We start from the raw sequence: 12,822 nt of genomic DNA, 5'->3' as shown, positions 1-12,822 counted from the left end.
GTTGCAGACGAGCGCAGATTAAGTTCTTGATCAAAACATCCAGAACTCAGACTCGCAGGCGATGAAATTGAATAGTAAATACTGGCCCGGGGAGTTTAAACTTTGTAGTACCCTGTTATGACTCCGAGCTAACTCGGTTGCCAGAATATTGCCTCTAACAACAAGTCCGAGCATCAATAACATCGAACTTGCACTGCGGTAGTGAGAGAAGTGCAGAAGGTTGAAGCTTAAGGGTAAGTGACTGTGCACTCGGAGTCATAACAGGGTGCTACAAACTTCCAGTTACTGTTTGTCGCCTCGTTCGAATGGATGTTTTGATCAAGAACCTAATCTGCGTTCGACTTTTTTCTGCGACGTTCACGGGAATTCGAAAGAGGAACAGGATGTATGGACACCTGGTTGGAAACCACGAGGATAATCAGCCTTAACGCTCATCGCACTGCCGCTCTTCAACGCGTGTTATTGCTGCTGCTTCTGTCTCGTGTTGACTTTGATTTGCGTACCGTGGAGCCTGCAGTGAGACTCAGATAAGTCATCATGACCTGATCCAGCCTGCAATGCAATATCATTCATCGATTACACCTTAGCGTGAGTCCGAGCAACCTTTGCCTGGCTTGCGGACGTCATTTGAACTGGACGGCTGGCCAGATCGTGATAAGCAGGCATCCCGAGTGGGTCCAGTCAGTCGTGTTCTCGCTGGATGGTGCTCGCATCGCGTCTGGTTCAGCGGATAAGACTGTGGCTGTGGGATGCAGCATCTGGATAGGCATGTGTGGAGTACACCGAAGTAAATTCTTTCTTTCTGGATACAGGTTGCACTGCCCCTCGGACACAGGAGCATCCCACCAAGTCGCCGAAACACTTCATTTAGCTCCAAGTTGGAACACGCGCTGTGCAACCCTGCTAACCTCTTTGAGGGTATCTCTCATCATGATTCCAATTCGACCCTTTTCTTGCTGCGGGCTGATGGGTGGATGATGGGACCTAATCGTCGACTCCTTTTCTGGGTACCTCCCGCTTCCCAACATGCATTTTATACTCCTTGGATTTCACTCGTGATCCCAAGAGGAGGCGTCGAGCTTGATTTGAGCCGCATGGAACATGGGACATGCTGGTCAATTTGCCGAGATGCGTAAGTTCTTACCCTTTACTACCCATCCCTCATATTTGCTGAATTCAAAAAATCTAGCCGTACTTCGCGATGATGTTAGATATATATGAATCAAGTGTCGAAATTTGCTCCCTGTTGATCTTCATTGCCGCTCAACGCTGACACTTTCCAGCGCTTGGTTGTTGAGTCTATCAACATCAAGCATCTTACAGAGTGCCCTCGTCTTTATATGTTGTATTGCCCAATGTGATCCAATGTGCATGCATGTATGCAAGAGTGATCTAACTTCATCTGAACTCTGACAGAATATTCAGCGCCTAGGGACAATAGTTGCCTGCCACGACTATTCTTGAAGAGAAGGAATGGAAATTACCCAGGTCTTTTTGATCAATCGGTCTCCAGGAGGGAAGAGCACCACAACACATCAGTGTTGCATGCTGAAATACTTTGAACACACTGTCGGTGGCATCGCCTACGCTTTACATGACCATGCTGTTGAATACACTGGTGATTCAGGCATAGTCCCTGCAAACATTCGGACGGTTAGTCCACACAAATCAAGTAATCATTCGATCAAATATTGTATCCTACTGCGCACACAGATTTCACTGTTAACGTCATTGACATTTTGCAAATGCGCAAAATGGAGGATTAGCGTAGTGTGCAATACACCTCTCTGCACATCTCATCCTTGGCTCGAGAGACATCTAACAAATTCGACCAATGCACTAAATGATGATATTAAATAAATGTATAAAAGTTATTGAAAACGACTTACCAAACGGTACACTCAGTCATTCCTTTCTCTTGGTATGGCATTGGGCGCGTGAACTACAATGAAATTATCAGTGATCGGAACTAATAATGGAGAGACAGTCATGATAAAGGACGCACTGCGAATAACACAATTATTTAGATCGCACTTGCGCTCATGGCATACATCCTGCATTTGATTTCCCAAGCGACAAGTTCCTAACCCCATAGTCCCAGCAATATCAAGGTGAGCCCATCGGATAAAGGGCTATCCATCCTTGGCCTCAATGCCATCTACGAATGCCTTAAGGAACAGTGCAGCGGTGCATCAACTTGTTGGTTTCATGCCAGCCTAAGAAACAAAGGACAATGTCAAGTTCAAGCAAGACTTACGCGTAGATGACCGACGTTGCACAAGTCAGCGTTAGATCTGTGGGCCATAATCCTTGTTGAGAGGCATGCACCAGAAACAATCGTACTCGCTTTCTCCTGGCAATACTCAGTCGGTCCCAAAGGACATCGCAGGTCTAATACAAGAGTTCCGTCAACAGGCATGTTGGCGGGTAGTGATGAGATGGCAACCCGTGAAAACACCAGCGTAGATCTCACCCAGCGCGAAATATCAATGATAAATTCAGGCTGAGAAGTGTGAATGATTAACACATACCCGGTGAGAGTGGCAACATCGGATGACCGTGTGCGGACTTGAACTCGGTTGATGCGTAGTACAACGCATCTCTGAGAAAGTTAGAATCCATCACGACGTCAGTAGATAGCAAGGGTGCCCACCAGCCAGAACAAGAAGTTGTCAACCTCGGCGGATTTGCCATTCATAACGCAGATGCGGTTCACAGGATGAGAAGATAATTGGGTGGGAGGATGGAAGCTTCCAGCGGTAGAATACCAACCGGAAGATGATTGAACGTCCGTGGCTCTCACTTGGAACTTGACTGGGAGAGCTGTACGTAGTAGCAGTTTATGTAGCGAAGTCCATGTTCTAGGGAGGGAGGACGGATGATAATGATTTGCCGGATTGTCAGATAAGCTGGAGTTCTTGGAGCTGACATGGACATTCCAGGCACATGGCGGTCGACCACTAGAAAGTGCCAGACGTTGTGGCTACTCGCCACTGATAAAAATAATTTAGCGGTACTTTGGAACTGATGTCAGCAGAAACCTGTTTCTTCGATAATCATCTACATCTTTACACACCAGCTGGCAATCCCTTGAACAATAACTCTGTTAACATTGATTGTCGTCTTTGATTGAGCAGGTGAACTAGACATTTGTCAATGGTGCGTATTGCAGGGAATGTACAAAGGACGAGGCTTCTGCAAGATTCATGGTGAGTGAGTTGGCCAGAGAGTCCACATGTGTGTCTGCTAGTGTGTGTAGAAAACCAAATTTGTAACTGAAAAGCGAGGAGATACAATGTGATTCGGATGAAAAGATATTGCTGGCAACGCTCCAGCTGTGGCAGCACAGGAAGCTTTGCGGTTGAGCACACATGCGGGAGACTGCCTTTTCATTACAGTTTGATCCGGCCGTTTGGACGAAGTTGATTTTGATATCGAAAGTAACTTACTAATTACTTCAAAGTTCACAGAACCTTAGGCCTCAAGCTTGCAAGGCCTAGGCCTCACTGCTAGTGTAGGGGGCAGAAAGGAATTGGCCTCGTGGCAATTGGCAAAATGGCAGAACGGCAATTGGCAGAATGGCAGAAGTCAGCAAAAAGTATTGTGAGTGTTTTTGGCTCTTTTCCACTATGTTTCTACTACGGCAAAAATAGCTTTGACCACTACATCGAGGCTACACCTTCTGACATCAAATGTGCATCAATATTCCACCCTGATGCACTCTCTGAGCCTTTATTGAGTACATCAATCTCTTCAACGCATGATACCTCTGTCAACCCTCTAGCCCACTCAGGCTCAAGTCAATGATGCCGCTATCCAGAATGTCTGGTACATCACCTGCAATCAAACTATTGCCTGCCCCGTCGTTTTCTCGCAGTTGGTCAGCTTCTCATGTCTTGCGCTTGAATCCTTTGCTGAAATTTGCTCACATCAACTCCTTGTCAGTCATTGATTCCAGACCTACAAGATAGTCTTAGTCATCAGAGTCTGCTGAATCCAAGCAACCAATTTTTGCAACTTGTCAGCGAAAGCAACATCGAGTCTATGTTTAGGACAGGTATATGTGCGTGTTTTCGACAAACAGGCTTCCCAGCTTTGGAGTCCATCTTGTACAGGAAGTATGCATAGCTTGCATGAAGTGATTCAAACAGACTGAGATGAAAAGTAGTGCTTGATATCGGCTGTGTGAGGTACAATTGAATGGATGTGAGCAGTAGATACATTTGAAAAAGTAGTGTTTCAAGTTGTTTTTGACTTTCTCCCTGGGAAAAAGTGGTCAGACACGATGTTTTGGACATGATGGCCCTTGGGTTTTTGGGCCATGGTAATTGCCAACTTGCACACCAAGATACATTCAACCATATGTCAAATTTCTATTGTTTGTTAGTAGGAACAAGTACTAGGTTATCATAATTCTGCCGACTTCTGCCAACCACCTTCGACCTACTGCCGGCAATTGCCATTGGCAGAAATATTTCATTCTGCCAACAACACTACTCACTGCTCGTGATGCTTCGGGAAAGTAAGTTCAACATGTACATTCCTTTTTGTCAGTTCCGTGCCTCCTCTCGTGCAACATGTTGTCTTAGGATAGCCTGTCCATGTCAAGGGCGCCGGGTGACATTCAGGCAGTCCTTCGCAATACGCAAATTCTTGTGAAAGTATGGAATGCTCTGCCTTTCTTGAAGCTTAATTCTTGAGCCTCACAGCCTCTTCATTTCGGCTGCTCCGATCAATATCACACCACACAACATACCCTTACCATAAAAATCTGATGTTCATTGCAAATGAGGCTATGGATGGCTCAATCATGTCCTGTGAGTCGCTTCTGTCCTATTTACATCAGCGCTGCATGCTGTAGTTTCCTCCTTTATAGTCCATCAGGACCTCACAGGTACTGCATTTTTCGTGACCTCCTCCAGCACACACCTTACTCTCAAGTGTTAGTTTGAATTCATCCCTTACCCATATGCCAAGCTTCATCCCTGGTCATTTTGGTGAATACCCTCCACCCTCGGCAGAGGGGCCGAGCCATCCAGAACGCCCCCAGTACCTAGGACAGACAAATGTGATCAGTGAAATCCTACAAGTCGCCTGTCAATAGTATGTGTCATATATCTTCATTTAGCACATACCGATGATTTCCCAAAGCGATTCTTGCGACACTTTATTTCGTCATTGCTCTGCTATTTCGTTTTGCGACAGACTCCGTGCCAGACCCACTCACTAAGGATACTCTCCAAGCCTTGGGTGAGGAGCAAAGCCACCCAGAACAACCCCAGGGCCCGGGAGAGACACGCATCACTGGAGTGCAACAAGTCGTCATTACTGGTATGTGATATCAATTTCTGTTCAGCATGTATTGACGATTTACAAGCCATTCACGCAACTGATCTCGCTCTTGGTCTCCGACGAATCCCCGCTGGCTTCCATGTGGTGGTCAAGGCTGACGGTACTGAACGCCAGACAAGTAACAGACCTGTACATGTAGATCAGGCTGTCGTCGAATGGAATGAGCCCATACTTCTGTAAGTCCTCAATTTCATCTTTCCTACAGGTGTTAAGAAAGACTCTAGGCCATGCGAGCCATCTTCTGAAGTTCGGGTCAGCGTTTATGCCTCATTTGAGTTGGGTCCCATGTTATGTCATGGTGAAGCCCTCCGTACATTGGAGACCTCCGTCGGAGAATTACTGGATTGCAGCGAAAAATCGCATCGTCAGTATGGCCTATTGCAAATAATGCCTGACAGATGTTAATGAGTATCACAGCCATAATCTTTCAGCCCAAGCAGGGGGAAGTCGTATCCCCGTGTACTTCACTGTTTGTAACAGTGGAACAGCAACTTTCTGATCAAAACAAAATCACAGTTCTTTGTCCCCTGACTACCGTGAGTGATCAATGCAGTCTAACTTTCTGGTGCTGAGAGCTGGTAATGGTGTAGCTTACATCCCCTGATATGGATGCGTTAGCACTAACGACGGATGCCGGACATCGTCTTCTCACACAATACCGCAGGACGCAGAACAGCAGGGATCTCGACCAATCCATAGAGCACTTTGAACATGCTTCGGATCTCTGCCCCATGGACCATCCCTACCGCCCTGCGGCACTGTTCAATCTAGCCACCGCAAAGTTTGTTAGTTGCCAAGCTAACGGAACATACCTCGACCTCGACATACCTATCTCTCTTTTTCTAGGCGCCCTTGATTTGCGTCCCACAGATCATCTGGACCGAACCGTCACCCAGCTCCATCTTGCCATTGCTCTGCTTTCTCGCTTTGCGAAAATGGGATTTCAGATGGATGCTGATTGGGCTGAGCAGTTACTGAGCGAAGTTGTCAATGTCTGCCACGCCGACAGTCACATTCACAGAGCAGCTTTGATTGCAATCGAAACAGCCAGTCTGGGTTCTTCTGGGAGCATTGATGTAAATGATCTCAGGCAGGAGCGACCTGGTGCATCCATGCTCTTGTTATCGCTGAATCAACTTGCTTGTCTAGCAGAGTGCTGTTTGTATGCAGATGAGCTCCATGTCTTAGATGAAGTGATATCCCTTCATAATGATGCATTGGAGTACTACAACACTGGGCATGGCAAAGGGCAGTTGCTAGGTAACCTGGCTGTAATGCTGCAAACTCGCTTCGAACGCCGAGGTAATGAGGAAGACTTGGATCAAGCCATCGCACTTCAGAGGGACGGGCTGGCTTTGTGCCCGGTCGGTCACACAGATCATCTCAAGTTATTAAACAACCTCGCAAATGGACTCTCCTTCTGCTTTGAGCACCGAGGCAACGACGAAGACTTGGACCAGGCTATCGTACTTCATGCGGAAGCGCTGGCTTCATTCCTGGTGTCTTCTTACTTGAGGGTCTTATATGTTGATCAGAATACAATGACTATCACAATTGTATTCTTTAAGACTAAGGTGCCAGCTCCTCAAGTTCACAGTCAACGGATTTTCTACTTCTCGGTTGATAACGTGGTGTTCGTGGGTGGCCAAAGGGTAATAAATTACTTCTTTGCTGGATCACTTCTTGATAGTAAAGGAGTAGTATATATTTTGTCAGGCTATCTTAAACCTAGTAGGTAATATGGACCTCTCTGAACTGAATGTGGCACGAATACGTAAAACGATGTATAAAATGATAGATTATTGTATAGGCGATCCCTGTAAGATAGTATACAATCAATCTAGACTAAAGAATACGATTGTTTTCAAAGGCAACTCGTAGGCCTTCACTTTCTTCATGATCTCACAGTGTTGAGACAGAAAGTGGGAAAACTCCTGACTTCAAATTCCTACGTTCCCACACGGTTTGGGAAAAGAATGGAAGGGGAAAAACTTATATATTATGTGAGAATGGAGTCCTTATATACATTTTAGAAACCATCCTTACTAAGCAATGAGTCATCACTGGATTGGTAAGATTATGCTTACAAACCAAGCCTTTTGGTGTGCTGAATCAGCTGCTTACTAAAGTACATGAGTAAAATATTACAAAGCACTGTAAAATATTACAAAGCATGACGAATCATGACAAAACATGATGAGTCATGGAAAGTCCTTACAAATCAGAATATTACCAGTCACATGACATGCTTACAAACATATCTGAGTGGCTCACTGATGTAATCAAGTGGCTGAATAAACATAAACAAATAATGGAAAGAGACAGAAACTACAAATACAACTAAATAAATAGAAACAAAGCTTACATAAGTAGGAAGTATATCCTTTGTACACTCCTCTACTCATCTCCTTTTACACTGCTATTCGTATATGTCATGGTATGAACTCCATACCATGCATGACACCGGTCGGTCACGCAAATCGGTCCTCGTCATTAAATAACCTTGCAACTCAACTCTGCCTCCGCTTTCGCCACCGAGGCAACCATGAAGACTTGGATCAGGCCATCGCACTTCAGAGGGAAGCACTGGCTTTGCGCCCAGTCGGTCACGCAAATTGGTCCTCGTCATTAAATAACCTTGCGAATGAACTCTCCTCCCGCTTTCGGCACTGAGGCAACGACAAAGACTTAGATCAGGCTATTGCACTTCACAGGGAAGCGCTGGCTTTGTGCCCGGTCGGTCACACAGATCGGTTTAAGTCATTAAATAACCTTGGGATTCAACTCTCCTCCCGCTTTGAGCACCGAGGTAATGGTGAAGACTTGGATCAGACCATCTCACTTTGCAGGGAAGCGCTGACTTTGCACCCGGTCGGTCACACAGATCGGTCCAAGTCATTAAATAACCTTGCGACTCAACTCTCTATCCGCTTCCACCACGGAGGCAATGACGAAGACTTGGATCAGGCTATCGCATTTCAGACAGAAGTGCTTGCTTTGTGTCCGATCGGTCACATAGATCAGTCTGGGTTATTAAATAACCTTGCGAATCAACTCTCCTTCCACTTTGATCACTGAGGCAATGTACGAAGACTTGGATCTCCGGCTTATCGCCACTTCACAGGAAGCACTGGCTTTTTGCACCCGGTCTGTCACACAGATCGGTCGTCGTCATTAATCAACCTTGCTGATGAAACTCTCCACCCGCTTTACACATTCGCGGCCAATAGAGACGACCTCGACGAGTCACGAGAGAACCTACACTGTGGCATCGGCTCTGTTGATGCAACATGATCCTGTCCAATTGCATGTCCATGAGTCGCTCGCTACTGTCTATCTATCATTCCATCATTCAGAGCTTGATGGCACCTGCGCGCGGCGAATGATAGTGACAATATGAATACTGCCATGCATCATCTCGACGGCTACGCAAAAATATGTTCTCCTGCAGGCTTGCGGGCTCCGCCTGCGAGTAAGCCTGAGGTGGGTTCACCATAACTCGTCAACATCCACATGGTACTGAGATGGAGGCTTAGTGCGACTTCCATGCGGACGTATGGACGCTTTCATGTCCACGACAGCTTTCAGTATCGTCTTGGTCACACTATCATGAAGGACTTCCCAAGTACACTTGCTGTGGAAGCTGCATCGTGTGCTCTTCGTGGTGGTGACGTGTGTCACGCTATTGAGTTGTTGGAACGAGGGAGGACTATCATCTGGACACAGATGACACGACTCCACACGCCTCTCAACAGCCTCCAGACATGCAGCGATCACGCAGCGGCCCTGGTGAAGAAATTCAGAGACCTTAGCTCCATTCCTTGATAAACCTCCTGTGAACGATCGAGAAGCGACCCCAATAGTTGATGTAGAAGCAGAAGAAACCCGGTACAGACGTTTAGTGAAGGACTGGAATGGAGCTGTAGAAGAGATTCGGAAGATTGAGGGCTATTCTCGCTTCCTCCTCCCCCCCTTATTCTCCGATCTTCAAGATGCAGCTTGTGATGGGCCTATCATTGTGCTCATTGCAAGCGAGTTGTCTTGTGATGCCATTATTATCCCGCACAAGCAACCTCCCACTAAGATTCCACTCCCCACCGATCTTAAGAAACTCCAGGCATTGGCAGCCAGACTCCAACGCAGAAGTACACCAGCCTTGACAACAGCCTTGACGGAGTTGTGGGATGATGTCGTCCGCCTGGTCATCGAAAATCTGAGCGGATTTGCACGACCAGCTCCCGAATATGGTGGTGCCCTGACGTCTGTCTTCAATTTCCTGCCGGTGCACACTGCAGGCCAGTACTGGAAAGATGGACAGTTCCTTTCACAGTTCTACGTCTCTTCATACACGCCATCGCTTACCGCATTGATAAAGGCTCGCAGACATGACAGATCTCTATCAGTGTCCTTTGCTGCCTATCAGGTCAGGATCGCCCAGCCGGTCCTTATACACTTTAGGAATGTGTGGAGCCTGAACTGAAATTAGTGCGGAGTCTTTTACCACCTCCCCCGACTGTTTCCTTCACCAAGATAACGAGCGTCGATGCAACGAAATCGAGGGCACTGCGCACGCCTGCGAAGAGAATACTTGGCTCCATTTTTCGTGTCACGGGACACAGAAATATGAGGACCCCTTCAATTCGGCCTTTCTCATGCGAGATCAGCCGCTTTCACTCCTGGATATCACACAAACAGATCTGTCTCGGCATGAATTTACATTTCTTTCTGCCTGTGATACCGCAGTCGGTGACCGTGATACTCCTGACGAAGTGATACACCTAGCGGCTGGCCTGCAATTCGCTGGTGTTAAGAGCATCGTTGGGACATTATGGAAGGTCAATGACAGTACTGTGCAGCGCTTAGTCCAGGCATTCTACAAAAACTTGTGCGGGGATGGCAAGATGAATTCCAAGCGAGCTGCCCGAGTGTTGCACAAAGCGGTCCAGTCGTTGGCTTGCGACAAGGACATGCCCCTGGAGCAGCGCATAGTGTTCATGCATATTGGCATATGATTGATTTCGTGCATACTCCTAGCCTGTTGATTAACGCGTTAATCTGACGACTTCGCATGTAGCATCAAGCTGTGACTATGTGCAGTCTGTTGCCAAGAACATAAATTTCTATATTTCAGACTGTGGAAATGTATACCTCCCCGATATGTGCACCCAGTGTAGACTTCTATTTGTATTTTCCAGTGTGTTGTCTCGGAACCACAGGTAACTGCCCCTAAGATGCACTGGTGGGTAAGAATGAAGTTCAAATTCGTATAATTGTTGTGGAATGACATTTGCTGCTCAAGAGTGGGGGAACAACGATCAGCAAAAATATCATCAAATTCGGAATCTTGTTCGTCTCTGATGCTTCAAAGAAGAAAACTGCAATAATCATGCACGACTTAGTTGAACACGAGCAGGCTGACGGGAATATGGAGAATTGTTTATTACCATAAATGAGATGCCTATGCAAGTTCAAATTCGGATAACTTGACTATATATCGTCTACGTGTTTCATGTATGTATCACAGTTGAACGGATCAGCTTAGCGCTGGCATAACATCATTAATAGCAGTCGTCTGACGTTCAGATTTGAGGAGAAAAGGCACTTTGTCCATGTAACACGTGAATTATCGTGTTAATACTCTTTCACTAATGTCGCTCGTCTACATACAAAGTTACATGATTTGGCCATTGGGACACTTGAACTCAAGTGGTGTAGCAGTAATACCATTTGTGAATGATCATAGTTCAGTAGTTGTCATCGTCGTGGTTGCTATGAGGGGCACTTGAGATATATGCGAGGTTTGTGCAGGAGTAACACTTACTCAGGATAACCATCATTGAAAACGCTGAAGTCACCATGCATCTCCTGTTGGAGAGAGACAAATCAAGCCAGGTTCTAATAAAAACATCGATAACGTACTGCATCATAGAATTCATGCTCTTCTCCCTCATTGTCGAGGGGGCCCCAAGGTGGGTCGACATCCTCCCGCCTGCAAGGAGGTTATTGCACTGTTGAGCCACGAGACGATTTAAACTTACCTGTTGATCACATCATTAATCTTCTCATCTCCGCGGTGACTGGAAGGCCACTCCCAGAACTTGGGACGAGGAATTTTCAGCCTGTATAACGGCATGTATTTTACACCCAGGTCGCATCCTTTACGGGAAAGGCCATAAGCAGCTTCTGAAGACCAGGTGAAACTGGCTGTTCCTCCAGTGTTGATACCTGGTGTAACAGGCCCGACGGCTTCAAGTGTCACAGAAAACTTTTCTTCTTCTATGCCAAGTGTGAACAGTGCAGAAATTGAATTCGCACATACCAGACTTACTTTGGTCAGACAGATGCATCATATATGCTGCGCAGGATATCACTTCGGTGACGATGTACTTCCCTTTGAGGACACCAGGCATGGACTTGAGCAGCCTGGTGAGGCGCTCGTCGTGAGGAAGGCTACTGTATCTTGGCTTGTGCATGACCAACACAGCTCCTGGTTTGTTACCATCAAACTGCAAATCGAGCTTGAGGGCAACATTTACTACACCCAGCACAGCGCTGCAAAATGGTCAGATATATGAACCAAACACTGCATTTTGTAGCGCCTACACATCAGCAGAGGCATTGATTTCCTTAGTGGCGACACCCCACGATTTGACGATAAAGTGGTTGTTGCCTGTTTCCTGTTCATTCGGGCGTAGTTCTGGATCGGCCAGGTTGATGTTGAGTTTGTACTTGGACAATTTAAGCTGTTCCTGGACATGCGGGCTGTATATGTTTCCTTCCCAATCAAATTCTCCAGTTTCATTGATGATAGTTCCATAATCGCCCACCTGTGTTTGTCAGGTTAGTTGAAATCAAGAAGTGTCTTTACATACTGCGATATTTTTTGGCGGGTCCCAATTGGCCCACTTAGATGTAGCTCGCTGAATGAGGTCGATGAACTTCCGTGACTCGTACTTCATCGCAACGATATTGGAAAGCAGGAAAATTCTAGGGGACCATGGGTAGCATAGACCTCCTTATAAACCTTTTAACTGGCGCTAAGGTGTGATCAATGAATAACAGGTTTGATCACTGAGTCATGATCACTTATCTGAGTCTCATTGCAGGCTCCACGGTACGCAAATCAAAGTCAACATGAGAAAGAAGCCGCAGCAATAACACGCAGAAGAACGGCAGTGTGATGAGCGTTTACTGATTATCCTCATGGTTTCCATTACAAGATGTCCCTACATCCAGTGCAATGTTTTTCTTTCGAATCGCCGTGAATGTTGCAGACGAATGCAGATTAAGTTCTCGATTTATTATCAAATGAGGCGACGAAATTGAATAGTAAATACTGGGAGTTTGAACTTTGTAGTACCCTGTTATGACTCCAAGCTAACTCGTTTGCCAGAATTGCCTCTAACAACAAGTCCGAGCATCAATAACATCAAACTTGCACTGCGGTAGTGAGAGATTGCAGGATGTTGC

At 46.3% G+C, this 12,822-nt stretch overlaps 3 protein-coding genes across 3 annotated transcripts; 2 read left to right on the top strand and 1 right to left on the bottom strand.

Annotated features, from left to right (window-relative positions):
- Nucleotides 1-4,969: 4,969 nt before the first annotated feature.
- DFJ58DRAFT_732128 (uncharacterized protein) lies at nt 4,970-8,430 on the top strand (the record flags this gene model as incomplete). The annotated part of the gene is made up of 8 exons (XM_041386141.1): nt 4,970-5,096; nt 5,152-5,331; nt 5,378-5,528; nt 5,577-5,716; nt 5,770-5,888; nt 5,943-5,965; nt 6,017-6,985; nt 8,067-8,430. 8 exons carry the CDS (start codon nt 4,970-4,972, stop codon nt 8,428-8,430), a joined length of 2,073 nt encoding a protein of 690 aa, XP_041239843.1.
- Nucleotides 8,431-8,865: 435 nt separating this feature from the next.
- DFJ58DRAFT_844753 (CHAT domain-containing protein) lies at nt 8,866-10,364 on the top strand (the record flags this gene model as incomplete). The annotated part of the gene is made up of 3 exons (XM_041393102.1): nt 8,866-9,002; nt 9,148-9,775; nt 9,846-10,364. 3 exons carry the CDS (start codon nt 8,866-8,868, stop codon nt 10,362-10,364), a joined length of 1,284 nt encoding a protein of 427 aa, XP_041239842.1.
- A 492-nt stretch (nt 10,365-10,856) lies between these two features.
- Nucleotides 10,857-12,425, bottom strand: DFJ58DRAFT_58836 (uncharacterized protein). The gene is made up of 6 exons (XM_041380821.1): nt 12,225-12,425; nt 11,956-12,179; nt 11,681-11,904; nt 11,391-11,628; nt 11,174-11,341; nt 10,857-11,121 (listed from the first exon to the last, which is right to left on the bottom strand). Exons 1-5 carry the CDS (start codon nt 12,309-12,311, stop codon nt 11,248-11,250), a joined length of 867 nt encoding a protein of 288 aa, XP_041239841.1. The 5' UTR covers nt 12,312-12,425; the 3' UTR covers nt 10,857-11,121; nt 11,174-11,247.
- Between the last annotated feature and the right edge of the window lie 397 nt (nt 12,426-12,822).

The sequence above is a fragment of the Suillus subalutaceus genome (genome assembly GCF_016647625.1).
Source record: "Suillus subalutaceus strain FC151 chromosome Unknown DFJ58scaffold_118, whole genome shotgun sequence".
NCBI classification, from domain to species: domain Eukaryota; kingdom Fungi; phylum Basidiomycota; class Agaricomycetes; order Boletales; family Suillaceae; genus Suillus; species Suillus subalutaceus.
The sequence above is the reverse complement of the archived record's forward strand: the minus strand, read 5'-3'. Positions and strand labels throughout refer to the sequence as shown.

Excerpts from the sequence above, each read along its gene's own strand:
- DFJ58DRAFT_58836 (XM_041380821.1), bottom strand. The coding sequence starts at position 12,311 with ATGAAGTACGAGTCACGGAAGTTCATCGACCTCATTCAGCGAGCTACA. Across the intron at positions 12,180-12,224 it reads ACCCGCCAAAAAATATCGCA|GTGGGCGATTATGGAACTAT; the intron begins GTATGTAAAGAC and ends TGACAAACACAG. Across the intron at positions 11,905-11,955 it reads ATCAATGCCTCTGCTGATGT|CGCTGTGCTGGGTGTAGTAA; the intron begins GTAGGCGCTACA and ends ACCATTTTGCAG.